Source organism: Apodemus sylvaticus, chromosome 11 (assembly GCF_947179515.1).
Source record: "Apodemus sylvaticus chromosome 11, mApoSyl1.1, whole genome shotgun sequence".
NCBI lineage: Eukaryota > Metazoa > Chordata > Mammalia > Rodentia > Muridae > Apodemus > Apodemus sylvaticus.
Genome location: NC_067482.1, coordinates 45,214,047 through 45,242,031, shown reverse-complemented (window position 1 = coordinate 45,242,031; position 27,985 = coordinate 45,214,047). Strand labels below are relative to the sequence as shown.

Sequence of the window (27,985 nt, the reverse complement as noted above, 5' to 3'; positions counted from 1 at the left end):
CTTCTTTTTCCTTCATCTGTTCGGTCATGTTGACTTTGCACAGCTGTAGTTAAATTGTTGGGTCTTATGAATGAGTATATTACATCATTTATCTATTTTCTGACAGTGAACATTTGGGTTGTTTCCATTTCTAACTGTTCAAACTAATGGTGCTTTGAAGTGTGGCACATACATTCCTGATAGGAATGCAAATAGCACAACTACATTGGGGAACAGATTTCATTCTCTTATAAGTTAAATGTATACTTACCATATGGTCCCCAAACCTCACTCCTAGGAATTTACACACACAAATAAAAACATCCGCATGATCAGATGCTTCTATTTTACCTGCACATGAGTTTTATGGTAGCTTTCCAATGTTGTAAGAGCCAAGAACTAAAAACAATCCACATTTCTAGCAAACAGTGAATCTAAAAACAACCTCTGGCATATGATGGACTATCACTCAGGGACAAACAGAAGAAACTATAAGTAACAACATGGATGGATCACAGTGGTATTTTTGTGCAATCGAATAAACCACACGGTGACTGTGTGTTACATGATTCCGTTTATCTGAGATTTAGGAAAACGCACAATACTTGGCGCTTGGAAGGGTTCTTATGGGTTGGAGCAAGACAGAACTTTTTGGGAAGATGGAAAGTTACGTCTTAATTGTGGTTACACTGTGATAGTCAAATTAGTGAATATAGATGTTACACCGTGTCTTAAAAATATCTTCTCTTGTGCCAGGTGTGGTGGCACACACCTGTAATCCCAGCACTTGGGAGGCAAGAGGCAGGTGGATTTCTGAGTTCGAGGCCATCCTGGTCTACCGAGTGAGTTCCAGGACAGCCAGGACTACACAGAGAAACCCTATCTCGAAACCCTGTCTTTTTTAGTCTGATGCAATTCTGTTTGTCTATCTTAAAATCTTTGTTCCTTCTGCTTTTGATGACATTTCTAAAAGTCATGGTAGGGACCAACAAATAAAGAATCTTTTAGTCTAACAGTTTGACAGTCTGGGGTTTTACAATGCTTTTAAATGTGTTTCGAGTTGGCTCCCTGTGCAATATGAGACAAAGATACAAACATATACTTCTATTAGTCATAATTTTGAAACAATTAAGCATTTATGTATAATATTTTAATTATTAATATAAGTAATATAATATTCCTTCAAGATCTGGTTCTGCTATCTGTTGTTTCTGTTGATTCTTGTCTGTTGAGTCTACATGTGTTTTATGGCGTTTTGGTTAATAGCTTTATTTTTTTAATTTTTTTTTGGTATTTTCTTTGGGAGTTATTTGAGGACTGGTTTGAAGTTTTTTTTTTCTTCCTCCATAAAATATATTTGCCTCTGCTGGGTGTCTAATGGCACCATTGATCCAAAATGCCTTCAATTCATTTATTGCATTGAACTTTGTATACTTTGCACACAATAAATCTCAGTATCCAAATTATGGCAAACATGCATAAACTCTTAATAAGGTCTTCCCCCTTTCTTCATCCAAGGTGAAAACAAACAAACAAACAAAAATGTCCCCACAGCCAGACAATTTCCCCATTGCTTGCCAGATGACTGCTCCAGGTTGAGTCTTGCTTCCCTAACGCTTTAGCTATTTTTCAATTAGCAAATTGTCAGTAAACTTTGTAAGGAACATGTGGAGTATAGGAGAGTATATGCATTCTATGTGCAGCTTCATGATACTCAATGAAAGTCCAGTAAATAGTACTTTTGCTACTAGGAACAGTGCTAATATAATCATTTGGGGAAAATATTTAGCACTGTCTTATAAAACTAAATAACCAACTCAATGTACTCTTTGTATCCCCTTAAAACTCATGTACTGAACTCAAGTCCCAATATGATGATATTTGGAGGTGAAGTCTATGGGGTAATTAATTCATGAAAGTAGAATTCTAAAGAATAGGAATTATGCTTTATAAAACCAGACCAAGGAGATAACTTGCTCCCTTTCTGCCCCATGAAAATTCAGGGGAACTAGACATCTATATCTCAAAAGAGGACCCAGCCTCAGGGGCATCCTGACTGCATGAAGCTGAGAAGATTTTGCACAGCAGAATAAACAGACAGCCTGCAGAATAGAGGAAATGTTGTCAATTACACATCTAACACAAGAATAAATATACAGACTCTATAAAGAACTCAAGAAAACACACACACACAAATCCAACCAATAAACAGGTAAATGTATTTGACAGAGAGTTCTAAAACAGCAGAATATCTAATGGCCAATAAACATTCAACACCGTCAGCCATCAGGAAATACAGGTTAAACTATGTTGAGATTCTATCTTAGCACAGTCAGAGTGGCTTACCCTCCTTCAAGAGAACGAATGGTAATAAATGCTGTGAGGACTCCGTGAGAGAGGAATCCTTATGCACCCTTAGTAGGAGTACAAACCGGTGTAACCACTTTGGAAATTTGTGTGGCCGTTTCTCAAGAAACTAAAAATAGAGCAGGGAGATGACTCAGTAGGTGAAAGTGTTCCCAAACAGAACTGACAGCCTCAGTTTGGATTCCCTGAACTTGTGTCAAGACTGGCATGGTGGTGCTTGTTGGCAATCCCAGCACTCTTGGCAAGATAGGAGGTCAAAGTAGAGTTCCCTTCCCGTCACGGGCCAGCAGCTACCCTGGAGTAAGCAGTGCCATGGTAAAACAAGAGAGAGACAGCCTCACAAAATGTAGGTGAGGAGGGACTCTCAAAGTTGTCCTCTGACCTCCATATGTGCATCATGGTACACACGTGTCCCATTACCACCATCACACACACATACACACACCAAAAAAAAAAAAAAACACTAAAAATAAAACTAGTATGCAGTTCTGGAGATAAACCTGAAGGAATGAGTGAGCACACCACAAAGATGTCTGCCCATCCATTCTACCAGTGGGTAAGCAGGGATAGCCAGTTTGGATACCCATCACCAGAAAAATGGATAAAGACACTGTGAGCTCTCTTCAGCTGTAGAGAAGTATGAAATTCTGCCATCCCTGAGAAAATGGATGGAACTAGATATCATGGCAAGCAAAATAACAGAAGCTCATAAAGACAAATACAACAGTTTCTCTCTTAATAAAGACTCTAGAGTCAAATATGTCTATGTGTGGGACATGAGAATACCAGGGAGACTGTGAAGACACAGGCAACAGCCTAAAGGTTGTTTAATGAAGTTTGTGTTAATGAAGGGCACAGTGACCTTTAGATGAAAAGATAAGACAGTGTGTGTGTTGGGGGGGGGTCCTGAAAATGCATGCAAAGTTTTATAATTCTTATTTATAATATACTCATAATATATGAAACACAAATAATTTAAACATAAAATGTCAAATTTTTCTATTAAAAACATTAAAATTCGGCACACTAAGAAAACATGTGCCACCCCATTCCCATCATGTAATGGGAAGCATCCCAGGCAAGGGTTGCTGTGGTCATAGTTTCACAGCTCAGACATTAAAGCCAGATTTTCAGAAATAATGGACACACTTGACTTCAGCATGTTTGCCAGCATTTTGCCTAAAATATGTACAGAACAGTAATTTGTAGCATCTTAAAACTACAACAGTTCAGGAATTTCAGTAACATCAGGACAAAATTAATTTATCCATTTCATCTTTGTCCTTTTTCATGGAGATTTTCAGACTAGCATGTTTTGAGAATAATGCTTCACAATGGCTTGAGGTGTGTGTGTGTGAGAGTGTATGTATGTATGTGTGTATGTGTGTGTGCGTGCGTGTGTGTGTGTGTGTGTGTGTGTGTATGTGTGTGTGTGTGTTGAGAGAGAAAGAGAGAGAGCACTCACGTATAACCAAGATCAAACCTAGAACTTTATACGTGCCAGACGTTCTACCAGTGAACTACATTCCCAGTAGTTTAGTTGAAGATTGAATCAGTTAAAAATGAGTTGCATGTAAAAATATTCAGCCCCATGCCTGGCATATGTAGATGCACCTATTTGTTAGGAGTTTTTACAAATGTTGAGCCAGAGGCCTGGGGAGATGGCTCAGTCGTTGAAGTACCTGCCACACAAGCCGGAGGACCTGACTCTGAGTCCCCAGTGCACTTAAAAATAACAGGCATGGTGGCACACATCTGTAACCTGGGACTGGGGGTTGGAAACAGGCAGATCCCTGGAGGTTACCAGCAACCAGCCAAGCCAGTTCATAAGCTCTGCTTCACTGAGAGACACAACCTAGAATAATTACAGCGGAGAGCAATAGAGAGAGATGCTAGGCATTGATTGACCTTTGGCTTCCTCATGCACTAACCACACACACACACACACACACACACTTTAAATGATCCAGATGCAGTGGTGAGCACCCACAGGCCCAGTACTTGGGAGGCTGAAGTGGGAGAATCACTTGAGCCTAAGGGTTTGAGAGCATCCTCGGAAACACAATTTGACCTCTGCCAGGTCAAAATTTAAATAGCCATACGTCCAAAACCTTATGAAGGATAATTGATTTTTTTTTTTTTTATGAAGGAGACAAAGAAGAAAATGAAGTGCCCAATTTGAAAACAAGGACATTTCATTCATTCTTTGCCTTTGTAATAAAGACGTAAACACAGTGGAGACATACGGAAGAGCTGGGGAGGGGTTGTCCTATAATTCACAAAGAAAAGCCCTTCGCCTTTTGGTTTGCCTCGGGTTACTGTTCCTTACACTATCGTTTCCACCAGAAAGTGTGACATGGAAGAGAACGGAAAGCCGGTGAATCTAGTTTATGTGGAGTTTGACTCTTCAAAGTGAGCCACATTGAAACATCTGGACATAAGGAGACTTGCAGTGTGTTCATCTGTACTGTTCTTGTGCTGCTTGCTGCAAACCTCTGTAATGCTCGACCGTGTCTGCTCTCATAAAGTTTTAAGATATCGATATGCGAGCATTTTATTTGAAAATCAATAAGAATCCCTACTTCTCTTAGAAAGTGTTTCTGTGAGCAAGAATAGTGGGAAATTATTTGAACTCTGCCAACTTATTATTTTTTTGGCAACTAGGAACAGAGGAAACCTCCTCCCAGCATAGGCCTAGGAACAACATTACTGTTCTCAAAACTCCCTTTACGTCCAGTTTTACTCTTTATGGGGTTGTACTTAATTGCTCAGCCACTGGTCCCTTTCGTGACTGAAAGCTCCTTAAGAGAGACTTGCCTTTCCTCTTGTAAGCCTTACCTTCCCAGCACAGAGAGACACCATGGGTAAGTGAAAGAATAAATTAAAGACCACCGGGATCTAAGGTTCAACTGAGTCTCCCTCTCAAATTTTACAAGTCTATTTAGTCTGCATGCATTTCTGTTCATTGTGTGCATCCCTGGTGGCTGTGCAGCCCAGAAGACAGTGTAGGGTTGGTCCCCTGGGTCTGGAGTTACACTGTTGTGAGCTGTCATGTTGTTCTGAGAATTGAGCCCAGGTCCTCTTGGGAGTGTAGCCAGTGCTTTTAAGCATTGAGCTACCTCTCTAGCCTCCTGAGTCTCCATCTCTTTTTATGTTTTATATGTCTTTTTAAAGATTTATTTATTATTATATGTATCTGTCTTCAGACACACCAGAAGAGGGCATCAGATCTCATTACGGATGATTGTGAGCCACCATGTGGTTGCTGGGATTTGAAATCCAGACCTTCAGAAGAGCAGTCAGTGCTCTTAACCGCTGAGCCTTCTCTCCAGCCCCTGAGTCTCCATCTTAAGGTTCCATCCAATAAAAGCAGATGGTGATTTTGTAGTTAAGAGCAACCTTGCCTCCTCCATTGCAAGAAATGGAATCAGTATTTCCATTCCCTACAAGCAATTGAAGTGGGCCAACTATTCATTAACTGCTGTGTCCTGAATGCCTTCTAAAATAACTGGGGGCCTCAGACCGTTGTTGGACAATAGGTTATCCTGCCAATACTCCCTTGTTTAGTGACAAGCAATATCTAAGAAGCTATCATTCTTAAAATTAGATGAAATAGCTGATACTAAATAATTGTTACAATGGAAGATTCCTGATAATAGTTATTCAAGGATTTGGATGCATTCTTGATAAAATATGATCAGATATGATGCTGTCTTTTCAATTTGGGGATTTATAGGGTTTATTTCTTTGAAACCAAATATATTAAACCTAATGTATACATTGTTCTACCTTGAGATTTCTTCTAAGTTTATTTAACATGACAAAGACAGGGTACAGGTAAGTAATTTAGAAGTCAAATAATTCTGTCATAATTATTTTAGAATTAAACAATCTGAAGAAAAACAAGACAAATACCTGACAGGCCTTAGCCTTGAGTGTCTTAAGATTCACTTTTCTGCTTTGAGAATAATCTCACTTCATCATCTAAATAATTATACCAAATTCTTTATGAGATTCAGTGATTGACTATTCAATTGGTTTCAAAAACTAATTCATCTTGGGATTGAAATCTAACATTAATGACCGGGTATGGTGACACAGACCTTTAATCCCAGCACTTGGGAGCCAGAGGCAGCCAGATCTCTGTGAGTTCAAGGCCAGCCTGGCCTACATAGCAAATTTCAGAACAGCTAGGGCAACACAGGGAGACCTTGCCCTACCCCCCCCAAATTAAGTAACAAAATAGTTAAATCCACATCTCCTTAGTTTAATCAATACAAGATTACACCTGTTGAGGTTATAGCAATAATCCTGATGTCCCATAGACCATTATAAAGCATAATTATTATACTTTTGCATGTGTGAAACATTAACCCAATAATCAACACTGCGGTGACTTTGAGCAAAATTCCTTCTACCACTGAAGGACGTCAGGAAAAGACAATGGTTTGCAAACAATTTTGTTTGCTGTTCCACCGTAAGGATCCTTTGGAACAAAATTTCCAAATAATTTCATCATCCAAAAGAATGGAAACAGCCGTTGATGCTGTTCTCCAACCAGAAAACAGAAGAGGTTCAGTGTCAGCTGAGAGAACAAATATCATACATGGCCCTTGTCAACATGAAGAACAGACCAGCACTCTCAGGCCAGGGAAGTTCACCTGAAGTGGGTTTTGAAAAACAAAACAAAACAAACAAACAAGCAAATAAACAAATTCTTCTGCTTACAAAATCAAAACCCCACTAAGGTACCCACCATGCACCTCTCTGAATTCCCTTGGGCGGCACTGGTCTTCTGGTGTCACCTCTAGCAAGAACTAGTGGTCAAAAGAAAAATGCCTCTGTCTTTTCCCTCCTCCTCACAATCCTTAATAGGATCTTAAAACCCTGACCAGCTTAGCAAACAGTCTGTGCCAATTATCTGATATTCATTAGATTCAAACTAATTGGTCAAAGTAATAGGAATATAAACACAGAGAAGGCCTAGCTTTGATAGCTAAAAAAAATATTTTACTCTCAGCCCAAAATACCTTAAAAATAACTTGTCCTTGTTCTATTTTCTTTAGGATACATTTTCAGCGGGTGCAAACCAGCATCAAAAATACATGCTATGCTTGCCCAATCTGAGCAATATATATATAAAAAAACAAACCAAAAGAAAAAAATTTAAATTCCATCATTCGTAAAACTTGCAGTTAAAGTGTTTATTTAGAAAAAATATTTTTATCTGGCTATTTAGCATCATTTAATATGTGACATTAAATAGTCATTGCAGTATGTCATCAAATATAATTAGCAAAAGTATTTTTATCTGAATACTTAACTTTGCATATATTCAACAATAAATATTCATTGCAGCAAGATATCAAATATAAGTTTTTCTCTAGTTTTAGTAAATGTATATGATTTCTATTTAGTAATAGAACAGTAAAAAAAATTTACTTTTTATTCTTATTAAAGGCTAATGAACACAATTATCCCTTAAGCATCCACAATAACATGGTTTCCAATTTTTTAATATTACATAAAAATAGTTTAAATTCCCTTATTTTTTGTTTCTCTACTCCAGAGTTTCAACAACCATACAACAATTCTTTGAAGAGCTATCAGAGTGAGTTTTGCCCTGCCCAATGTTCACATGCAAACACACACACACATACACACAAACACACACCTGCTATATTTGTACCCATCTGGTTTTTACTGTATATTAAAAATAGTAAAATTTACCCCTACTTTTCTAAAATCAACAGTAAATTATTAGCATCACCTTGTGATCAAATGGCTCATTTTAAAATAAATAAGTATCATTTTCCTTAGTAAGTAGTTCCAGAATATGAAAGCAGATGTATGATTATTTTGAAAGAAGGAAACAGTTTCAAAGACAAACTCATAGGATGGTTTTCTCTTAAGTCCCATGTCTGTAATCTAAAAATCAGACTTTAAATATTTCTTTTTATTTTCACTCGTAACCATAACTAAGTCCTAAGGCTACTATGCTAGACTACAGGCAACTAAAAACTGGTATCTCATTTTACTCAGTGAACTTCAGCTCAGGCAGTTTACACCCAAAAAGATCTTGTCTGTCGCCACGAGCTGACAACGTATTCTACAGTAAGAAAGGAGAGCTGGGTTGTAAATGATTTACCTACCTTTTGGTGTCTTGAAAAATTCTGGCAGGACTAAAATGAAGGTGATCACTATTGCCACAAATAATTTAAGGAAAGCTGTTTCTGTCATGTCTACTCACATGACACAAATGTGTTTCATCGGTAGCTTGATACTATGTTGCTTCCTGCTTCTCATCTCGGCTCTACTTCAAGTTCCTGAGATTCACCTCACAGTCACTTCCGTTTGGGTTTGACTTAAAAAAAAAAAAAAGTTACACGAGACTGAGACTTCTTCATTTGAGTCACTTTGCCTAATAAAGCTACCTTCTGACAAGAACTGTTGAGCTAACTGATAAACAAGATGATGAGGAAATGATCGTAAGGAACAAGGGGGGTCAGGGTCTGGCTTCATCCAGATTTGAAGCTGTTTCTCATGTTTACCAATGTGTAAGGATACATGTAAACCTACAACATAACAACAAAAACCAAAGGACGAATGTCAGTGGTAGCCATGGTTGATCTCTCTGGAAGCCAGATACTGTGCTGGACTCTGGTGTTTGGAAGACAGACCGTAAACAGTGCCAGATATGAGCATAAACAAAAGGCTTAGGAAAATTTGGGGGGTTCTGCTTTTCTGTTGTCTCTGCAAGTGGCCAAATGGAACTTGTTAACGTTACATCTATAAACAGTGTTTACTATGATGCAATCCACATTCCTTGTTCTCCTTGCAAAAGAATGAAATCTTTTGTTTTAGAGTGTATATGAAGGCTAGGGGAAAGTAAGAATACAGCATACATAGTAAGCAAATGTTCCTACTTATGCAAGTAGTTAGCATTTCCATTTCCTCCCCCAAGCCCCCTCCCTGCCTCCTCTGGTTAAAATAAAATGTATCAAGTACTTCAATTTGTACTTGGAGCAAATACATCCTTTGCTCCCTGCCAGTCAGAGTAGTTCTGTAACCATTCCTTTCAGCTAACCCTCTCTTTTGTTCTCTCTCACACTCTCCTGGGCTTTCTCACACACTCCTCACACAACAGGTGGGTGGGGAAGGAAAGGACAAAGATTAGGCTGGGAATATGGGCCAAGAATCAACTGACTTGTCTTCCCATTGGATAGTATGATTTACATACACATGGGAATCCTCAGTAATGGGATTTTAAGACCTGAGCAGTCGAAATAGGAATAGAATTCCCAAGAGTACACTTTATTTTAAGAACATCATTAAGGGTTATTATGTGAACACTAGCCAGTAGGAGTGAAGTTTCCAGTTAAGTACCATCTGGATCTCTTGATGCTCTATAAGTATTTGTAGTCTTCAGCAATATGGTCTTACTGTCCAGTCGTGGTGGAGGACCAATAGCAATACACTATAATGTTTGTGGGGATCTATAGGATCCCTTTGGCCAATAATTCAAAACGATGTAACTCACTCCTGGTGCCGGGTGATTTATGTTATTTATGATTTAGTCTTTGATGTCTAGTTGAGATATTGATCCCCCTGCCCCATGATATGCTAACTCCATTTAAACTATTTATATAGATATACATCTTAGAAAGCTTCTACAGTAGTAGGTTTCCATACGACGTCTCAAAAGGCCTGTAGTGTCAATGGTCCTTGGCACAGTCCCTCCTCTACCCTGCCCTCCCAGCCCTTCCCCATCATTCCTCCTATTACAATTTCCCTTTTATCCATTTATAACACTATATTCTATTTCCCCCTTCCTTGATACCTTAACGTCTATTCTTTCCCTTATAAATGTTGCAATAATACCTTAAAATCCTCAGTAATTCTTATATCCATATAAAAACTATTGATTTAATGGCTTGTATATGTTGTAATATTTCTGCCAGGTCTGTATTAGTCATTTTGGTTGCTGTGTCAAAATGTGAGCAAAATGACTTAAGGGAAGAAAGATTAACTGGGCTCACGTGTTGAGGGGCTTCAGTGCGTAGTCGCGCAGCTCCATTGCTGCTGGGTCTGTACATGGTGAGGCAAGGTATGGTGCAAAACAAGGCAGAGCGAAGTGGCTCACCTTGTGATGGACAGGTTACAGAGGAACAAATATACCCATTAAGAGCAATCCCCCAGCCATCTACTCCCTAAGAGAGCCCGCTTAATAATTCACTCAGCTATGGATTAATCTATTAATTAAATCAGAGCTTGCATTTTGATTCATTTATCAAAAATCTGTCAGCTGGCAGCCAAGCCTTAAAACACATGAAACTTCATGAAACAGTTTTTTTTTTTTTTAGAATCAATCAAACCGTTCTGACATAATGCATAATGACATTCCAATGCACATATGTACACACACACACACACACACAGCATCCCAACTGCTATTGATTGCTGCTGCTGCCACCACCACCCTGCTCCCTACCATTCTGACACAATCTGGTTATCATATTTTTAGACACTTTAAAGTCAGTTTTCTTGAAAGGCCCTTTGTCCTGGCAACAATCATGTGCTCTGCACCTGGCTTCTCTGGTGGTGTCCAGATGGTGGCTATCAGGAGAGCAACAGAAGGACCATAAATCCTCGACCACAGGCTGGCTGCTCTGAGGATACAGGGATCAGACTCTTTCAGCCAGACTGTAATTCACTTGCTAGACATTTGTGCTATCTCTGACTTACTAAATATTAAGAAAAATGTTATTGTCTATAATCATTCTCATAGATTGCTAATCCAATTATATCTTTTACATTTACTAAGTATGTGTGTATGTGTGTGTGTGTGTGAGAGAGAGAGAGGGGGGGGACACTGGGGAGATACAGAGGACAACTTTTAGGAGTTGGTTCTCTCCTTACAGAGTGGGTCTTGGAGCTCAAACTCAGGTCATTATGCTTGATGGTACAAGACATATTAAACATGAGTCTTCTCTTTCAAATACTGTAAAACTTGTGTTTAGGGCAAGTGTGATGGTTTGTACATGCTTGGCCCAAGGAATGGCACTATTAGGAGGTGTGGCCTTGTTGGAGGAAGTGTGTCACTGTGGGTGTGGGCTTTAATACTCTTGTCCTAGCTGCCTGGAAGCCAGTCTTCTAGCTGCCTTCGGAACAAGAGGTGGAACTCTCAACTCCTCCAGCCCCAAGTCTGCCTGGAAGCTCCAATGTTCCTGCCTTGCTTATAATGGACTGAACCTCCGAACCGGTAAGCCAGCCCCAATTAAATGTCATCCTTATAAGAGTTGCCTTGGTCAAGGTGTCTGTTCACAACAGTAAAACCCTAAGACAGGAAGGAATTCAAATCTCTTTATCTCTCCCACATTGTAAGACTTCTATGCCAGTTTTAGCCTCTCCCACCAGTAAAGCTTTTGGTTACACAAAGGCTCCTGCTACATTCCAGGAATTTGATGACCTGAACTGTTAGTGACTCTTTTCTCCTAGGAGCAAGGCCCTCCCCCTTCCTCTGCTTTCATTTCCTGTGTACAAACTCTTTTCAGTCTAGCCAATCAAATATGATTTTCAAGACAGACCCTACCCAATGGGGAAGACATAGTCACCATCTCCTGAGTTAGAATAAAAACCAAACACATTAATGTGCAACTGATCTTCCTTTCTGAGCATACCCTCTTTTTCAAAATGAAACTTTGCCCTGTGCAGATGCTTCTGTTGGAGTGATGGTCTCTTTATAACCAGTAGCAAGTGCTTTTACCCACTGAGCCATCTTGTTATATCTGGTTATTATAAATGTTTTCAATCATTCTGTCTGTAGTTACTAACTGCTTGAGACGTTAACAGAACAATAGCCGAAGACAAATTCCAAACATCCAGTGGGTGTTTGGTCTGCTAGAAACAAAGAATAATCTCAGTGTGGCGCAGGAACACACAAACAAAGCAAAAGCAGCTTGGCAAATGTCTTAGTCGCCATGACCCAAAGCAACTCATCACATAAAGCATTTAAACGGGGATTGCTTAATAGTTGCAGAGACATAGCCTATTAGCATCAGAGTGGGACATAGTGGCAAGTAGGCATGCCGCTGAAGCAGTAGGTGAGAACTACAGCCAGAGAGAGAGAGAGAGAGAGAGAGAGAGAGAGAGCCTGGCATGAGCTTTTGGAACCTCCAAGCCCACCCCCAGAGACATACTTTCTCCAGCAAGGCCACACCTCCTCCAACAAGGCCACACCCCCTCATCCTTATAATCCTTTCAAACAAGTCTACTCCCTGGTAAGCAAGCATTCAACTATATGAGCCTATTAGGGTCGTCCTCCTTCAAACCATCACAATGATGCAATTTCTTACTGGGAAAAGGTGGCAGCAAGACAAAAACTAAGCTTAGCTATCACCTCAGAACCAGAACTTCACTTTGGTTTTTATTCTAACGTAGATGGAGACTATACCCAGAACTGGCTGGTGTAGTGAGAATTTTGATGTCTTAAAAAAAAAAAACAGTTATGTTATGTAAACATGTATTTGTTTTAATCCAGGTTGTAGGATATGAGGCTGCTTCAGTGTATCCGCAGCAGCAGACTATCTGCCTCGTGGTGCTTGGGCAGGAACGTGATCCTGCCAGCTGCAGATAGTTTACTTCTGATGATTCTAGAGAGGGAATGAATGTCAGAGACTGAGGGATGCGCCTGGAAGAAGAAGATGGCTGTTGCTGCTGCGGGTTTCTGCTCCTGAGGCTGCCATTGCTATGGTTGAGAGAAAAGAGACAAGAAGTTGGAGATATCCTTACATGACAAAGATTGGACCTGCCTCAGGGAACTCAATGACCCTATTCAGCAGGAAGTAGTTTAAAGAGACCTACACTCCCCTTCCCGTCAATCTTTCTTTCTCTTCTACCTGTCATTGGAGTGTTGGAAGGAATAGCATTAGAAGGGAGGTAGAGATAAAAAAAAATACTAATAAAATAAAGTAGAAAAAATAATGCCAATGGGCTGGGTCCAATCTCACAATCGTTCACAATTTGCTAGAAAAATGACTCAGCAATTAAGAGTGACTCATCTGCTCCTGCAGAAAGCCCAGGTTCAGTCCCCAGCACCCACATGGCTCATAACAACAGTAACTTATGTTCCAGATGATACTATAGCCTCTTCTGGTCTCCTCAGGCACACACGTGGTACACAGACATGCATCCAGGCCAAACACCCCCACACATAAAATAATAAAAGAAAAATCTAAAAGAAAGACCTGATGTGATATAATGAAGAAAAGGGACTGGGAGAGGTTAACTACTTCAGTTCCTCAAGTTCTGGGAATGTAGCCCCATCTTTGTGTAAACAATATTTTACCAGGTGGTAGAGAGTAAAAGATTTGCATAAAAGTTTTGCAAGGTAGAGAAGTTTATAGAATATTGGCTCTTGTCAGACTAGCTACTTGGTGATAGAAAAGAAGACTTTTCCCCCTTACAATTATCTTTCAGTGCTCAATGGCAAGAATTAAAAACAATAGGCCAAAATGTCTTGCTTCTTCTGGCTGCCATAATTCACCCATTAAAGTGTTCCCAGCTGAAATTTCTAAATATAAAGTACATCCTTATACATTTGCAGTTTAAATACCAGAAATCCCAAAAATGTAAGTTACACTTTCTTATAATCAATTCAGTTTTAAGCAAGAGTCCCTCAGAAATAAACAGGCATGCTGAATTTTGAATCTATTTGACTTTCTATATTTTGAAGATAAAACTGAAGCAATAAGCCAAGAGTGGTAATGGATGTCTGCAATCAAAGTACTTCAGAGGCAGAAGAAAGAGTCCATGGTCATCCTCAGTTACTTAGTAAGTTTAGAGCTATCCTAGACTACAGGATATCTATCCTGTCTCAAAACAAAGCAAAACAAATAAATCTGAAGAAACAGAAAAGTCGGATAAAAGATAACACCGAATTATTAGAGAAAGAGAAGAACCAGGGCACAATCACAATCAAAGCAAACTCCAACTATGTAAATAACTCAGTCTCTAATGTCTGGGATCCACTTAGGATCACTTGGAGTCCTCCATGGGGCTTGGTCAGTCATCAACAGCATAGAAAGCTTGCCTTCTAGGTTTAGACTGCCTCCATTCCACAGCTTCTACTGTCCTTAGTGGTCATCCCTTGGTATTGGCATCTCCAAAACTCTAGCAGGAAGTTCCAGAATTTTGAAGTCATGGAGAACAGCTTGGCACCTTGAAGAGAGCACTTTTACCCATCGCCTTTCCTAGGCTCTCTTCATGGTGCCAAACGTCAACTTCTCTGCATGACCCCTTCAATCCTGGGCCTTCAGTGGCTACTCTGGCTGTCGCCTTCACCAATGGCCTCTCCTGGATTCTCACAGTGCCAAGCCTCAGCTGCTTTCCATGGTTTCTCATGCCTTCAAAGCCAGTCTCCTAGGAGACTGACGCATGACCAAGTTTGACTGCCAGCATGAGATACAACCTTGGGCACCTCTGAAACACAGCTTCTGTGTGCTGACTCTCAGTAAACACTTGCCATAAGGTTTCACCTCAGTGCTGCTGGTCTCTTCTTTTTTTTTTTTTTAAAGGAAATATTTTTAATTAATTAATTAATTTATTATATGTGAGTACACTGTAGCTGTCTTCAGACACTCCATCCAGAAGAGGGAGTCAGATCTCATTACGGATGGTTGTGAGCCACCATGTGGTTGCTGGGATTTGAACTCAGGACCTTTGGAAGAGCAGTTGGTGCTCTTAACCACTGAGCCTGGTCTCTTCTTAATCACCACTAGTTTCTCAGCCCCAGCTAACCAGCATCAATTATCCTGGCAAAGGAAAGATTTCGTGTTCACGGTTCTGGTTTCTCCTAGCTAGCCAGAACTACGGATTCATAACTCAAGATATGCAATGGCCCCAATAGGGTCTTTAAGTGACTCTCCAACTTTCCTCTGAACCTTCAGAAGCCAAGTCTCCATCCTCTGCATTTCTATCAAGATTCTTGTTTTCTGTACTCCCACTGAACAGTTCACCACACTTTGAACACCCTATGGCTTTTCTGGCCCAAAGTTCCAAAGTCCCTTCACAATTATCCCCAAAACAGTATAGACAGGTCTGTCACATCGTTACCCCATTATCCTGGAACTAAATTTTGTCTAAGTTACTATGGCTATGCTGAAATACCATGACCAAGGCAAGTTTGGGAGGAAATGGTTTATGTGTCTTATACTTCCATATTATAGTCCATCATTGAAGGAAGTCAGGGCAGGACCCTGGAGATGGGGGGGGGGGTAGAGGAGTTGGGGGTAGGGGGGGTGCTGATACAGAGACCATGGACGGTGGTCTAGTTTCACTGTGCCTTGCTTACAAGTTTGAGTGCAGAGGAGGGCCAGAACTTTAAGAGATCCTTATGAAAACTTAACGCAGCCTATTTAGTCACTGCTAAAACCAGGAGTCATTAGAAGTATCCATAGCTGGCTTTGGAAAAAACTATTTAAGTTTGAGTTGTCATGTCTGTCCAGCCTGTGACCAGGAAATGCTAAGGTGTCTAGGGTAGCTTCAGAGGGTAAATCTAAGTAGCTTCAGAGGGTTCTTGATTGTCATGCACAGCTCAGCATTCAGCTCTAGACATTACTCTGCTCTTTAGTGAAACCATGACCCTTCAGAGTCTGCCTCGCACACAAATTATATTGCTGTTATAGTCGGGCATCTTTTAGAGAGAAGCCAACCTTGGTGTTGGTGTGGGCTGACAGTTAGACACAATGACTGTGTAATCTTGTGGTGGCCCTTGCAGTGGCCGCTTGTGGTTGAGGGTGAAGTAATGTATAATCCACACTGCTGACTATGCCATACTGTGGTTCTTAGACCCCATGTCATTTCTTTTATCCCTACAGTTTCATATTTTTTAATGTTTGTGGGTTTCTAAAGCAAAACTGGAACTCAGAAAATTTGGATAGGGAAAGAGCCTTCTATCCCAGATACAAAAAGAAAGAAGAAACCATATGTGACCATGAGATTCTTAAGGGACAAGTGTGATAGTATCGTGAAAGAGCTTTAGCATCACTGCCTAGCCTCAGAGTCAGGAAGCACCACAGGTAGCAGTCACTTTTAGGGACAATGGAAGACAGTTACTATGTTTCCCCTCATACTAACTTTCAGGATTTGGATTTGGATTGATCCCAAAAGGTACTGGAGAGATGGTTCAGCGGTTAAGAGCACTGACTTCTCTTCTAGAGGTCCTGAATTCAAATCCCAGCAACCACATGGTGGTTCACAACCATCTATAATGAGATATGATACCTTCTTCTGGTGTGTCTGAAGACAGCTACAGTGTACTCACATATAATAATAAATAAATCTTAAAAAAAAAAAAGATTCACCCCGAAACACTCATTTTGTCATCCTCAAATCAATAGTCATTCTTCTTCATCCAGACTTGAAGGTCGACTCTGGTCTCCTCCCAGGGGGCATCCAACCCAGTCTCCGCTCTGCAGCGGATACTCTGTGAGGAGAGAATGTTCTCTTTCCTGAGCCAGAATGGTGAAAGTGTTCATCCCAAGGCTGTGTGTGAAGAACACTGCTAGTTGAATATTCTGGCTTTGGTTTCCTACACACACACACACACACACACACACACACACACACACACACACTGAATAGCCCTATAGTGCTTTATTTGAATTTTAATCCTATGTAGTTATCTTTCATTATGTGAAATTAATGCCAGTATATACATTATATGAGCGATATTTTCTATTTCTCCTCCCTAGTGGAAACTATTCTTAATTCCTTCGTTATATCCTGTGGGAAGATCTTTTTGGCATCAGAGACAAAAATAATCAATGGCATTTATTGAACATTTACTATGTACTACTGCAATGGTGCATGCTTTGCATGAAGTACTGCATTCTCCCTGGCAAATCCCTGAGGCAGTTACTCTGATCAATCCCCTTTCATAGGCGGAGATGTATGGAGAAGTGAGGTAATGTGCTCAAAGGCACACGGCTAAGGGTCATGCTGAGCTTCCAACATAAAGAGTCTGACTTCAGACTCAACACACTGCTTCACTGTCAGCCTGGGTGAGAGGATTTGTTAGGAAGGATTATTTCTAAGTGACATTAGCTCAGGGATGGAAAGATGGCTCAGCCCTGAAAAGCATGTATCCCTCCTCCAAAGGATGAGAGTTTCATTCCCAGCTCCCACGTTACGCAGCTCACAACTGCCTGTAACTCTGAGAGCGCTGGGGACAATCCAGAACCTCTGTTGTAATCCAATATCTGTACACACCCTGCTTCTACATCGTGCACAAACACCGTGGGGGGGCGCGCACAGGCACACACATACACACACACACACACACACACAGGGGAGCAATATTTCTACTTCTACTACTACTACTACTACTACTAATAATAATAATAATATCATCATCAAATGCAAATGCAGCCCTTACTTCAGGCCTGACTACACATTCATCCAGGGTTTCTGGCTGGTGGCCCTACTGATAATTCTTTTCCATGGAGAATCAAACTGCACATTCTGTGATCTTCAGTAGATTCCAATAGCTGTCCTCTCTGTCCTACTTTTGACAACAAAAATGTCTGTAGACATCACTGTAGCCCCCAGGGGACATGACAGCTCCCAGTTGAAAACCACTGCAGTAAACACTGCATGTCCATTAAGCCATCCAGTGCCCGTAACAACCCCAGGAAGGAGTTCCTGATGCTTTCTTCACCGTGGGCCAGTTCTGTTCTTAATCTTACCATCCGGGTGAATTTAAAGAAATGACTCACCACCCTGATGTCTCCTGATTGTATTACTCTCTGATAACCAACCACTTTGGCAACAGACTAAATCCTTCAGTTAACACGTTTTGTAAGGAGAATAATCTTCTCAACAGGGTCTGTTGGAGCCCCGGGAGGGACCCAGGAATGCCCAATCTCTTCATTCCCATAGGGCTTCATCCAACAAGTATTTACTGAACACTTAGGTTGCTTCATGAACCTTGGAGAGTCGGCAGCAGGCAGAAAAAGAATCCCTGTCTCACTTCCAAGTGCAAGTGGGCACTCAGATGAAGGAGAAATCAAGTAGGTAATGAAAATAACTGATTATCAGACAATGGTCCATGCTCTGAATGGATGGGGTGGGCACAGGCTGGCTATGTGAGGATACTAGGAGAGCCTTGCTATAATCCCATTCCCATGCCACATGGGACAAGGCTTAAACCACAGAGACAGAAAATAGATACGTGGTTGCCATAGGCTGGGGGTAGACAACACAGAGACACAAGAGAATTGTTAGATCACAGAAATGTTCCATGGTTGTGCTGGGTTTTGTGGCAACTATATATTAGAATTATATTAAAATTCTGGAGCTACACGCTAGAAAGAGTAGCTTTGTGTTATATGTAAATTATAATAACATTGTCCCTCCACACTCTTCCCCTTTCCTAGTACAGCCTTTTTGCTCTTTTAGAAATGAAGGTTATTGAGATAGGCGCTATAATGTTGTTCCCAAGGTTGGCATATATCCTCTGGGCAGGAGTTCAAACAGTGCTGACAAGAAATTCAGAACCTCAGAGGAGGCTACCAGGAGATGACCACACCCTGTGGTTGCAGCAAGGTTGTGATAACGCAAACCAGAGCATAAGGGCTCGCTGGTCATCATCACCCTTCCATGATGGAGCGAATCAGCTGGCCAGCCTTAGAAGTATAAGCAGCCCCTCGGAGAAGCAGGAAAAGTGCCGGGCCTGTCTCAGGTCACAGGCTGAGCATCATCCCATCTATGTCTTCCTCAGAGGGAGAAATCTGGCTAGATCGGCCACCGTGGGGTTGAGAATGCTTAGAACTGGGCAGCCACCGCAGGCCTGCTCATTTAAGCCTCCTCTGAGTGGAAGCCTATATCCAGCCCACACACTACCAGCTGCTTTGGTACTATCCCCACCCAAGTCACCTGTGCCTGGGACTAACAAACCCTGAGGTACTGATAGCAACCTGTGCAGGAAAGAACCTGTTGGAGCTGCTTTCTTGCCTTCTCTGCTAGTACACCCAGGAGGAACACCCGGCCTGTAATGAGTCCTGGGTCTCTGAGTTAATTCCAGCCTCTGGCCGCAGAGCTTTGGGTAACTCCTTTGATATGGAAGTGCCTTATCTTAGGTGTGTGCAACACAGAAGTGGAAATACATAATCAAGACATCCTTTACAAAGCTAGAGCAACCTAGCAACCTTCGATTGTTTGATAACATAAAACATTAATGGCTCAGTCTGGGAATGTGAGATCCCATAGAGGCAGGCTCAGATTTCAAAGCATCAGAAACGCAAGCTTGGCTGCAACAGGAGAGGTTTTCTGAATCTTATTAACAGCATTTCTTGACTTCCTTGGGGTTGGCCCAAAGTAGGAGACACTTTGTTTCCTCTCTCCGCGGAATCTTGTAAACTGTTATCTGATGGTCTTCAGATGTGTGCAGTGCCACCTTGCACTCACCCGAGGTCTTCGGATCTCAGGTCAGCTGCTTATTAAACAGCCAGGATCTTCCCCCAAGTGCTCCATGCTAAGAATAGACACGGAATAGAGAGGCAAGTGTGAAAGCAGAGGGGGTGTGCGTGCTTAAAAGTTGAACAAGACGGGGGTGAAAGAGGAAGCGTGAAAACCAACCAACGAGCAGTGTGGGGTTTATGTGGCTCTGATTCGGTGTTCATTCTCTTCTCCATGAGGGGCTGCAGGGTGTCCCCTGGGCTGCGGATCACCCCACATGATCGATAGGTGCGGATGGATGCACCCGAGGCAGGCCGACCGTTGGCACTCACAGTAACAGATCTGTAAGCTTTCATACAAAGTGTGGCTATGAGCTTGCTCTCAGAGAACGTGAGAACAGAAACCAAAGCGGGGTTGTTCTCGTCTGTTATTAAACAGTCATCAGGAAATGATATTTCAAACACAGAGCTGGAACAGTCTCTAAATCATGAAACAACAATTAATCAGTAGGATCGCAAGTGTTATTTTTTTTTAGCAGTGCATAACAAGAATATTGAGATGTTAGAGTGCTTATCATAATACACGAAAACAAACACAAGCACTTCCTGCTCATCTCCTCGTTCTTGTGAGATGATGGGGTAATAAGTTTAAAGTCTTCTAAAATTTCATGAAACTTGTAGTATATATAATACTGTAAAATAGAAGAAAGTGTCTGTGTGTGTTGCAATGCTGGGGGAGGGGAATAGTTCTATTCAGCAGAGTGGCTATTTCTCAATGGTTTATAGGCCAAGGGTATTTTTCATTCGTTAATTTATAATGTATTTATGGGTTCCTATAGCAGACATTCTCCACCTGTCAGAGACGCAGGCAAGTAAGCCCACATTCATAGCAGGCACACACCACAACAGAGAGAAAGGTGCCCTGGGCACTATGGGAGTGTGTAGGAAGAACACAGCAAGCTTGGAAAGATATAGATCACCAGGGCAGGAGTTTTCTTCAGGCCGAGCAAATATCAGAAAAGATGGTAGGGTGTGTGTGTGTGTGTGTGTGTGTGTGTGTGCTGAATCATGAAAACAACAGTCAACAGGGTCATATAGCCCCACCTCCAAGTCAGAAAGTGTCGAAGAAGAGATCCACTTACAGATGGCCAAGTGGTTTGTAAAAGCATTGCTTCCCAAGTCTGTGTGGAGCAGCTATGAGGTAAGTGTTCTGTAAGCAGAGGAAAGCATCTTCCTTCCACATGCAAAGAGTGAGTCTTCCCAGGAGACAGCGCTCACTCTCTGCATCACCAGCATGAGGTCCAATCATGAGGCTCTGTGATTTGACGAAGACTACACACTATTTGCTGGTCACATGGTCTAGAGAACGAGGGGCCTTTAGCTTCTCCAGGGCCGGGGGCAGGCTCCATGCTGCTCACACGAGAGGCAGGACCATGTTCTTACGTTGTCCCGGTTACTTTTCTGTTGCTGTGATGAGATACCATGAGCGAGGAAACTCATAGAAGGAAGAGTTTATTTTCTCTTACATTACAGAGGGAGAGTCCATAACAGAACCACCGTGGTGGCAGCCATCGTCAAAAGCTGGTATGGAGCAAAAATGAAGTGGGGGGAGGCTGTAAGCTCCCAAAGGCTGCCCCAAGTGACATACTTCCTCCAGCAAGGCTGACTGGGAACTCCACAGGCAGACTATGCTGGCCTCAATCTCAGAGATCCACTCACCTCTGCCTTCCAAGCTCTGGGGTCACGGGTGTGTGGCATCACGCCCAGCTTTTTAATTAACTAATTACTTATTTGTGTGGCCATGTGTGCCACAGTATACCTGTGACAGTCAGAAAGCAGCCTGAAATAGTCAGTCCTCTCCTTTACTGTGGGCTCTGAAGAACACATGTGGTGTCCATGAGGCCTGCATGCAAAGCACCCTTCCTTCCTGAGCTAACTTGCTGGCCCAGCTGTAGCCTTTCTTCCTCCCAGGTTTGAGACCTCGGTAGAATGTGTGTCTTAGCATCTCTGTATCTCCATGGGACTGCTTTGACTAGAAAAACAAAATCTCCATCTCTGAGATTGCTTTTGGGGTTTTCATTTGGAGTATTGTTTTTTGGAGCATCAACAATTAACCTCAATTTTATAATTATTATCGATTGAAATGTTCTGAGCACTTATAAAGGATGCTGTATTATCATCTGTTGGGTATCAGAAATAAGATTCTAGATTCAACTATTCTACTTTTAATCGTTCTTATATGGTTTCATTTTGGGGACAAATATTTTGGCTTTTATTGATCTATTGTTATTTTTTGATTCTGTGGAATGACATTCTTTTCAAGGTTGCTGCTCATGATCACTACACTTCAGTTTTACAGTTTTAACTCTGTATTGTCCTTCGGAGTTATTATGAGAGAAAACAGAAAAGCATGGTAACCAAGTCAGATCCAACAATCTTATTACCTGGGTCATAAGGTCGTGTCATAGAAACGTAACTGTACCTGCTTCTTCAAACACTGAAACACAACATTGCTAGAGCAGAAGGTCAAAACCAACCTTTTCAATTTTAGACTTAAATAGTAAAATTGGGCTACGTTTCAGACTTTATGAAAACATCTAAGTCACACAGCTCAAAAAATTAAATGTTATGCAAGTCTTCACTAGTTACAAAAGGGGATATAAGCTATCTCTCCAATGTGGAAACATTCATCTACTAAAAACATAATGTTATGCACCTTCCCTGTGGTGGACATTGCAAATAATAGACAGTGAGATCTAACCAAGCATTGTTCTGTCTCACAGGACTTACACTCAAATGAGTGTAGGGAACCAGCGATGGCAGGTGCTGAATGCTTAGCACTCAAGAGTGAGGCACTGGGCAAGGACTGAAGGTTTCCACAGGTGACAAGGAAGAAGGAGCCAGCTGTGTGACGGGCTGCCACATAGGGGAACCCTTGGTGTGGAGACACAGAGAAAAGTAGTCTAGTGTTGGGGAGAGCTAAAAAATCAACTGACAGTAGCCCAGGCTAGTGTTAGTGATCACCATTGCAAAGGATATTTTGATGGTTTTTACTGGAGTGATGGAACAAATAATTAGAAAATCAGAATCAGCTAGTAAATCTAATGGAAAAGACTCCAGCATAGAACAAGTGTCATGTTTAGTCAGTAGAAGGGAAAAGAGATGGTATACAAGGGTGCCTCTTTTAAATCGGGGCCCACTTTGTTTTGTTGTATATGACTTGATTGCAATAGTTTTCTAGTTTTTCTCATAATAATCCCAAAGAACAACATGGAGTTAAAACTGCAAAACTGGACATAGAGTGGATTATGACCAGGAAGGAGCAGTGATAACAATGCCATTCTCTACCGAAGTGCACAAATGCTAACACTGAAAAGCGAACCAGTCCTCGAGGTAGTTCCAAATTCTACAAATGCAGGCTGTGGGTTTATATGTTGCATTCCATAATTAAAGACAGTGCTACAGGAGTTTTGTGTGTAGGTGTCACTGCACAGGGAGTGCCTTTTCCACTGCCTCTGATAAAAACTCTCTTGTGCTTTGAGACCGGAGCCAGCACCGTAGGTTTCTTGAAGTATCTATTTTCTGATTGTAACAGTATTAAGTGATTCTATCCTTTTCTCTAGGAATTGTCATGCTTCATAGTTTACATTGTTGCCTTTTCTAAGCGTTTTCCCAGTTCACAAAACATCCTTAAATAGATCTCCCAATCACCCCAAGCACCTACACAATTAGGCTATATTATTCCAGTATTAGTCTTTAGGACAACTGCTTCCCACTGGGTTTTTGTTATAAAGACATATTGAAGACCTCAGTGGGCAAATGCTATTTTGGGGCAATAGTCATAGTTAGCCACCACAGAAGAGGGACAGCTACTACGTCAGAGTCGCAAGCACCAAGTACACGTACACACACACACACACACACACACACACATGAATTACTTTAAGAACCAAGTAGCTAGGCATCTCATCCACATATGACTGACTCACGGAAGAAAGAAAGGGAGCGCCCTCCCTTCCTTCTAGCCAGGAATCATAGCTGTTTCTTACTCTCGATGAGATACCTGTCACAGATTAGTGCTTGACATACAGGTATTGGATAGATAATTGCTTTTCTCAGCAGTGAGTATAGAGCAGTTACGTGTTGTATACAGGAGTAAATTATATCCCACCGTTGTAAAACAACCACAGGGTCTGCACATCATAACTTCGATGGCATAAAAGTCATCACACTTATCAACTCAGCACACTTATCAGACTTCTGCAAAAAAAAAAATGGGTTTCAGGCGCTGGCCAAGGCAGACTTTTGCTGATTTCCCCGTAAGCTGATACATAGAGGCCATCCCCCCTCTGGTCGCCTTCCGGTCCTGCAGAGGGAACTCTCCCTCACTTCCCATCCCCAAGAATTCCCCTGCTCCCAGTTTCTAGGGGCTGGGGAATTCTGAGCCCCATAGAGTACGCTCTGCCCGGCCCCCCTCGCCGGAGCTCCGCCCAGTATGAGGTTGTACCGGGTTCCCCGGCTCTCCCAGCCGGGACCTGTACCCTTCAGGAGAACGGAATTCTCGGTCTTTGGGCCCTGCTGCGAGGGGGCGGAGCTTAGCACTGGGCGGAGCGGGCGGGACTCGGTGGTGGGCGGGGTCTGCTGTCGTGGGGCGGGGCGGCCGCGCCGGGACTGACCGGCGAGCGTGCGCCCGACCCCCACTCACTGTCGCGCGCGTGCCCGCCTGCCCCCTCAGGGGCTGCGGGACAAGTTTGACTCCTGGCCTGGCGTCGCCTGACGGAGAGGAGTGGCTCGGCCCGGGAGGGCCGCTGCGCGGGGCGACGCTGTGGGGAAGGGGCTGGGGGCGCTCGCGGGGCCGAGCATCCCTCCGCTGAGCGCGCCCGCCCGCGCCCCGCGCAGCCTCCCCGCCCGCCGCCCCGCGCCGCGGTGACCCCGGGCCTCCCTCCTGACCCCCCGCGGTAAGTGCGACTTCCTCCTCGGCGCGGTGGGCTAAGGCCAGCTCCTTACACACATGTGACCCTTTGGGGTCCGAGGACTCGTTGGCCAGGGTGACCTGCCCACCACAGGAGCCGGCCCGGGCTGGGGGGGTTTCGAGCTGCCACCGGGACTCGAACCCGGTTTTCCCCTCACCCCCCTGTCCCCGAAACGCGGCCCTGCCGCCCTGGAGTTGCTCAAAGTTCTCCACGCGGCACTGATGGGTGGAGCAAGTGCTGCTCTCCAGAAATGTTCCCAAGAATAAAACACGCTGGAAACTATTTCTGATCCCCTACAACATACACACCTTGTTAAAGTTTTTAAGTAATGGCCTTAACTCCAAAAGTAAGAAAATAAGTTTCTGGTGTTTGCATTTGATTGGTCACAACTTTGGCATTTAGACAGTTGCTTCAGTGCGAGTTCTGCAATTAGAAGCTGCTGGGAGAACTTGGCTGTCAGAGAATATATGTTGTTGTCATTATGATTATCTCACCCGATTTTTTGAGACTTTTACTAAAAGGGACATACAAAGTGTATCCCCACGCCCCTTCCACCGCCATGAAAGGTCAATTTTTTTCTGCACGGTTCAGGAATTACGTGCTTGCAGATGTCCTCCAATTTTGTTTTGAAAAGGGAACTGCTATATACTACGCGTGCCTGGCAGTTTTGCCGATGCACAATAAATGTTAATTCTCCTTTCTGTTAGGAAGCAGTTTAATAAATCTTCCTGTTAATAAACAGTTTAATAAGGCCTTTTATTATTAATTAGATTACTGTTAAGGAGGGGGGACTCACAACTTTTTTTTCCCTCTGACTTTCAGCATTTACAGGTTTGACTACTTGTAATGAATGTTTATGTTCCATATGGGGATTTATGTAAAACACTTTTAGGCAAAGATGAATAAATATACTATTAGTTTTGTGACAAGGAAAGAGAAATAGATACAAAATTGTAAGAAAAAAGAGACGAACATATATACTCACAGAGTATGTATATTCAGATATTTGAAGCAATTTGTGTCTACGTGTACATTATAGTTAAGCAGACTAGATGAGAATATTGAGGAGAAAGCCAGACTGGGAAGGAGTAGGTACGAAGTGCATGCTATCAGGTCCTGTGTACACATGAGTCTTGGTTTGGGTTTTGAACTTCCTTAGAGGAAAGTTCCAGGAAAGGAACACAGTAAGCTCCAGCATGTTTATAATTCCACAGTTTAAAAAAAAAGTCAGTTATTCTGCATAAGCAAGGCATTTTCCAGTAATGAGGCCTGAGAGAAACAGTTTTTTATGGGCCCTGAGGAAAGGAAGAGAGATGGTGTAGCAGCTGACATTTTTAAAAGATCCCAGCAGAAAATCGTAAATTTTGTGTACACACACACACCCTAAAAGTGTTTTAACACAGGTCATATTGAAATTAGAAGGATATGTTCTGTGAATGCAGGGTTGTGATGATGTGAACTAGCATCTCCCACACTGTGCTCCGTGGCAGAGGACTTACTTGTCTGCTCTGCACAAGGTCCCCTGTCCCAGCTCGAGGACAAAAGGACATGGGAAAAGATTCATCTCAGATGAACTCGAGCTCTCTGGATTAGATAGATGCTTTTTTTTTTTTTTAACCCAGAGTTTCTTGAAAGTTTTTACCATACTGCTGTAAAATTGATTGATGGAAGAAATACATGTTGTGACCTATTCCAAATTTAATAAAGCAGTTCTTCATGGATATTTTCTTATAGCTTGAGAACCGATAAGAACTGGAGAGCGAAATGTTTGAAGTTAGTGAATTTGGTAAGGACCAAACCGAAGCTAATCCAGAAGTCAGGGTCTTAACACCGTTCACATCAAAGGGAAAGGCTGCTCTCATTCTCCATAGATCTTCAGTAAGTTGCCTCTTGGACTACATGACCTATAGGACTTTCCATTCATGCTTTAGAATGTTTACTTTTTGAGAATTGGAACTAGGTTTAGGCAAGTAAGAATCCTTGAGGAATTACCTTCAATTATTGGTGAATATAGATATGTGATTTGCATGCTATCTTAACACAAACATTATTTGCACTATTAGTTTACTGTAAAACCCTACATTTTGTAGCAATAAAAGATCTCAGAAACATGCCCCACAGTAGAAAGAGCAAGAGGGCTAGGGCTAGGTGTAGTGGCCCAGGCCTTTAGTCCTAGCATTCTGCAGACAGAGGTATCCAGATTTCTGTAAGTTAGAGGCCAGCCTGGCCTAAATAGCAAGTTCCAGACCATCCAACGCTACCTAGTGAGATTTGAGACCCTGTCTCAGAACAACAAAAACCAAAAACAACAAAAATTAAAAAAAAAACCACTATAACTGCACTTATTAATGTTATTAATGTTTGGGGCTGTTGCCAGCAAGTTTATGAGCCTTTTGGATCTATATTCTAATTTGTAAGACTAGTGTGGTTCTAGCCAACAGCTCATTTGTGGAGTAAATGCTGAGAAGTTACTGGGTACTGGTAGTAAAACAGCCTTAAGGATGCAAATGCCCACAGGTGGCAAGAGTTTGGATCGAAAGACTCACATCTTATCCAGATATTCTTAGATCCTGGGTTTCAGAAGTCAGGCAGTGAGGGCTGAGAGGATAAGGGATTGGTTTGAAAATGTCTCTGGAGCTAATGTATGGAAGTGCAGTACTCCTATACAAAGGTAATTTTGGGGGGCAGGAGTGACAGAGACATACAAAATGTTACCATTCTGAAAAAACTGAGAGCCAATGCTATTTATTCTCTTCACCCTGTTTGTGAAAAAGATGTTTGCTGAGTACCAAGCAGAATAGGTTAGGCTGTGGTCACAGAAGATTCTCACGTCCTAGTGGCTTATGTCTGCAGAGGTTTATTTCTGTCCTGCTAGATGTCTGGTGTGGGTCAGCATGAGAGCTCTGTTTCAGGTGGCCACGCCCCCCAGGCTGTTAGAGACTGCACCTTGGTGCATCCTTCCACACTTGGAAGGAGAGAGAAAAGGATGTGCTGGGCAGTAACAGCCCAGTGGCTCTTCAAGGCTTCTGTGGGAAGTGGCCATACAACCCATAGCTGTACCTAACCTCAAAGAGGAAGGGAAATGCTACTTTACCCTGTGCTAGAAGGAAGAGACCTGGCACAGTATGTGAACGGTCTTAATGACCACTCTACTAAGCAGGCTTCATAACCCTAAGAGTTAACACAGGATCTGAATAAGCTGTACCACCA

The 27,985-nt window shown here is 42.2% G+C and overlaps 2 protein-coding genes across 8 annotated transcripts in view; one reads left to right on the top strand and one right to left on the bottom strand.

The window, feature by feature from the left end:
* Positions 1 to 8,686, bottom strand: part of Tmem156 (transmembrane protein 156) — a 51,327-nt gene extending 42,641 nt beyond the window's left edge. For 2 of the 4 annotated variants that reach the window (XM_052198670.1, XM_052198671.1), the window contains exon 1: positions 8,499 to 8,685. In XM_052198670.1, the coding sequence (XP_052054630.1) occupies positions 8,499 to 8,586 (88 nt within the window). In that variant the 5' untranslated portion in view covers positions 8,587 to 8,685. Of the gene's footprint in view, positions 1 to 8,498 lie in introns of all 4 variants that reach the window. The other 2 variants (XM_052198668.1, XM_052198669.1) reach the window with 2 other exon arrangements.
* A 15,749-nt stretch (positions 8,687 to 24,435) lies between these two features.
* Positions 24,436 to 27,985, top strand: part of Klhl5 (kelch like family member 5) — a 60,291-nt gene continuing 56,741 nt past the window's right edge. For 3 of the 4 annotated variants that reach the window (XM_052198115.1, XM_052198116.1, XM_052198114.1), the window contains exon 1: positions 24,437 to 24,760. The gene's annotated coding sequence lies outside the window, so the exon portion shown is untranslated. Of the gene's footprint in view, positions 24,761 to 27,985 lie in introns of all 4 variants that reach the window. The other variant, XM_052198113.1, reaches the window with a different exon arrangement.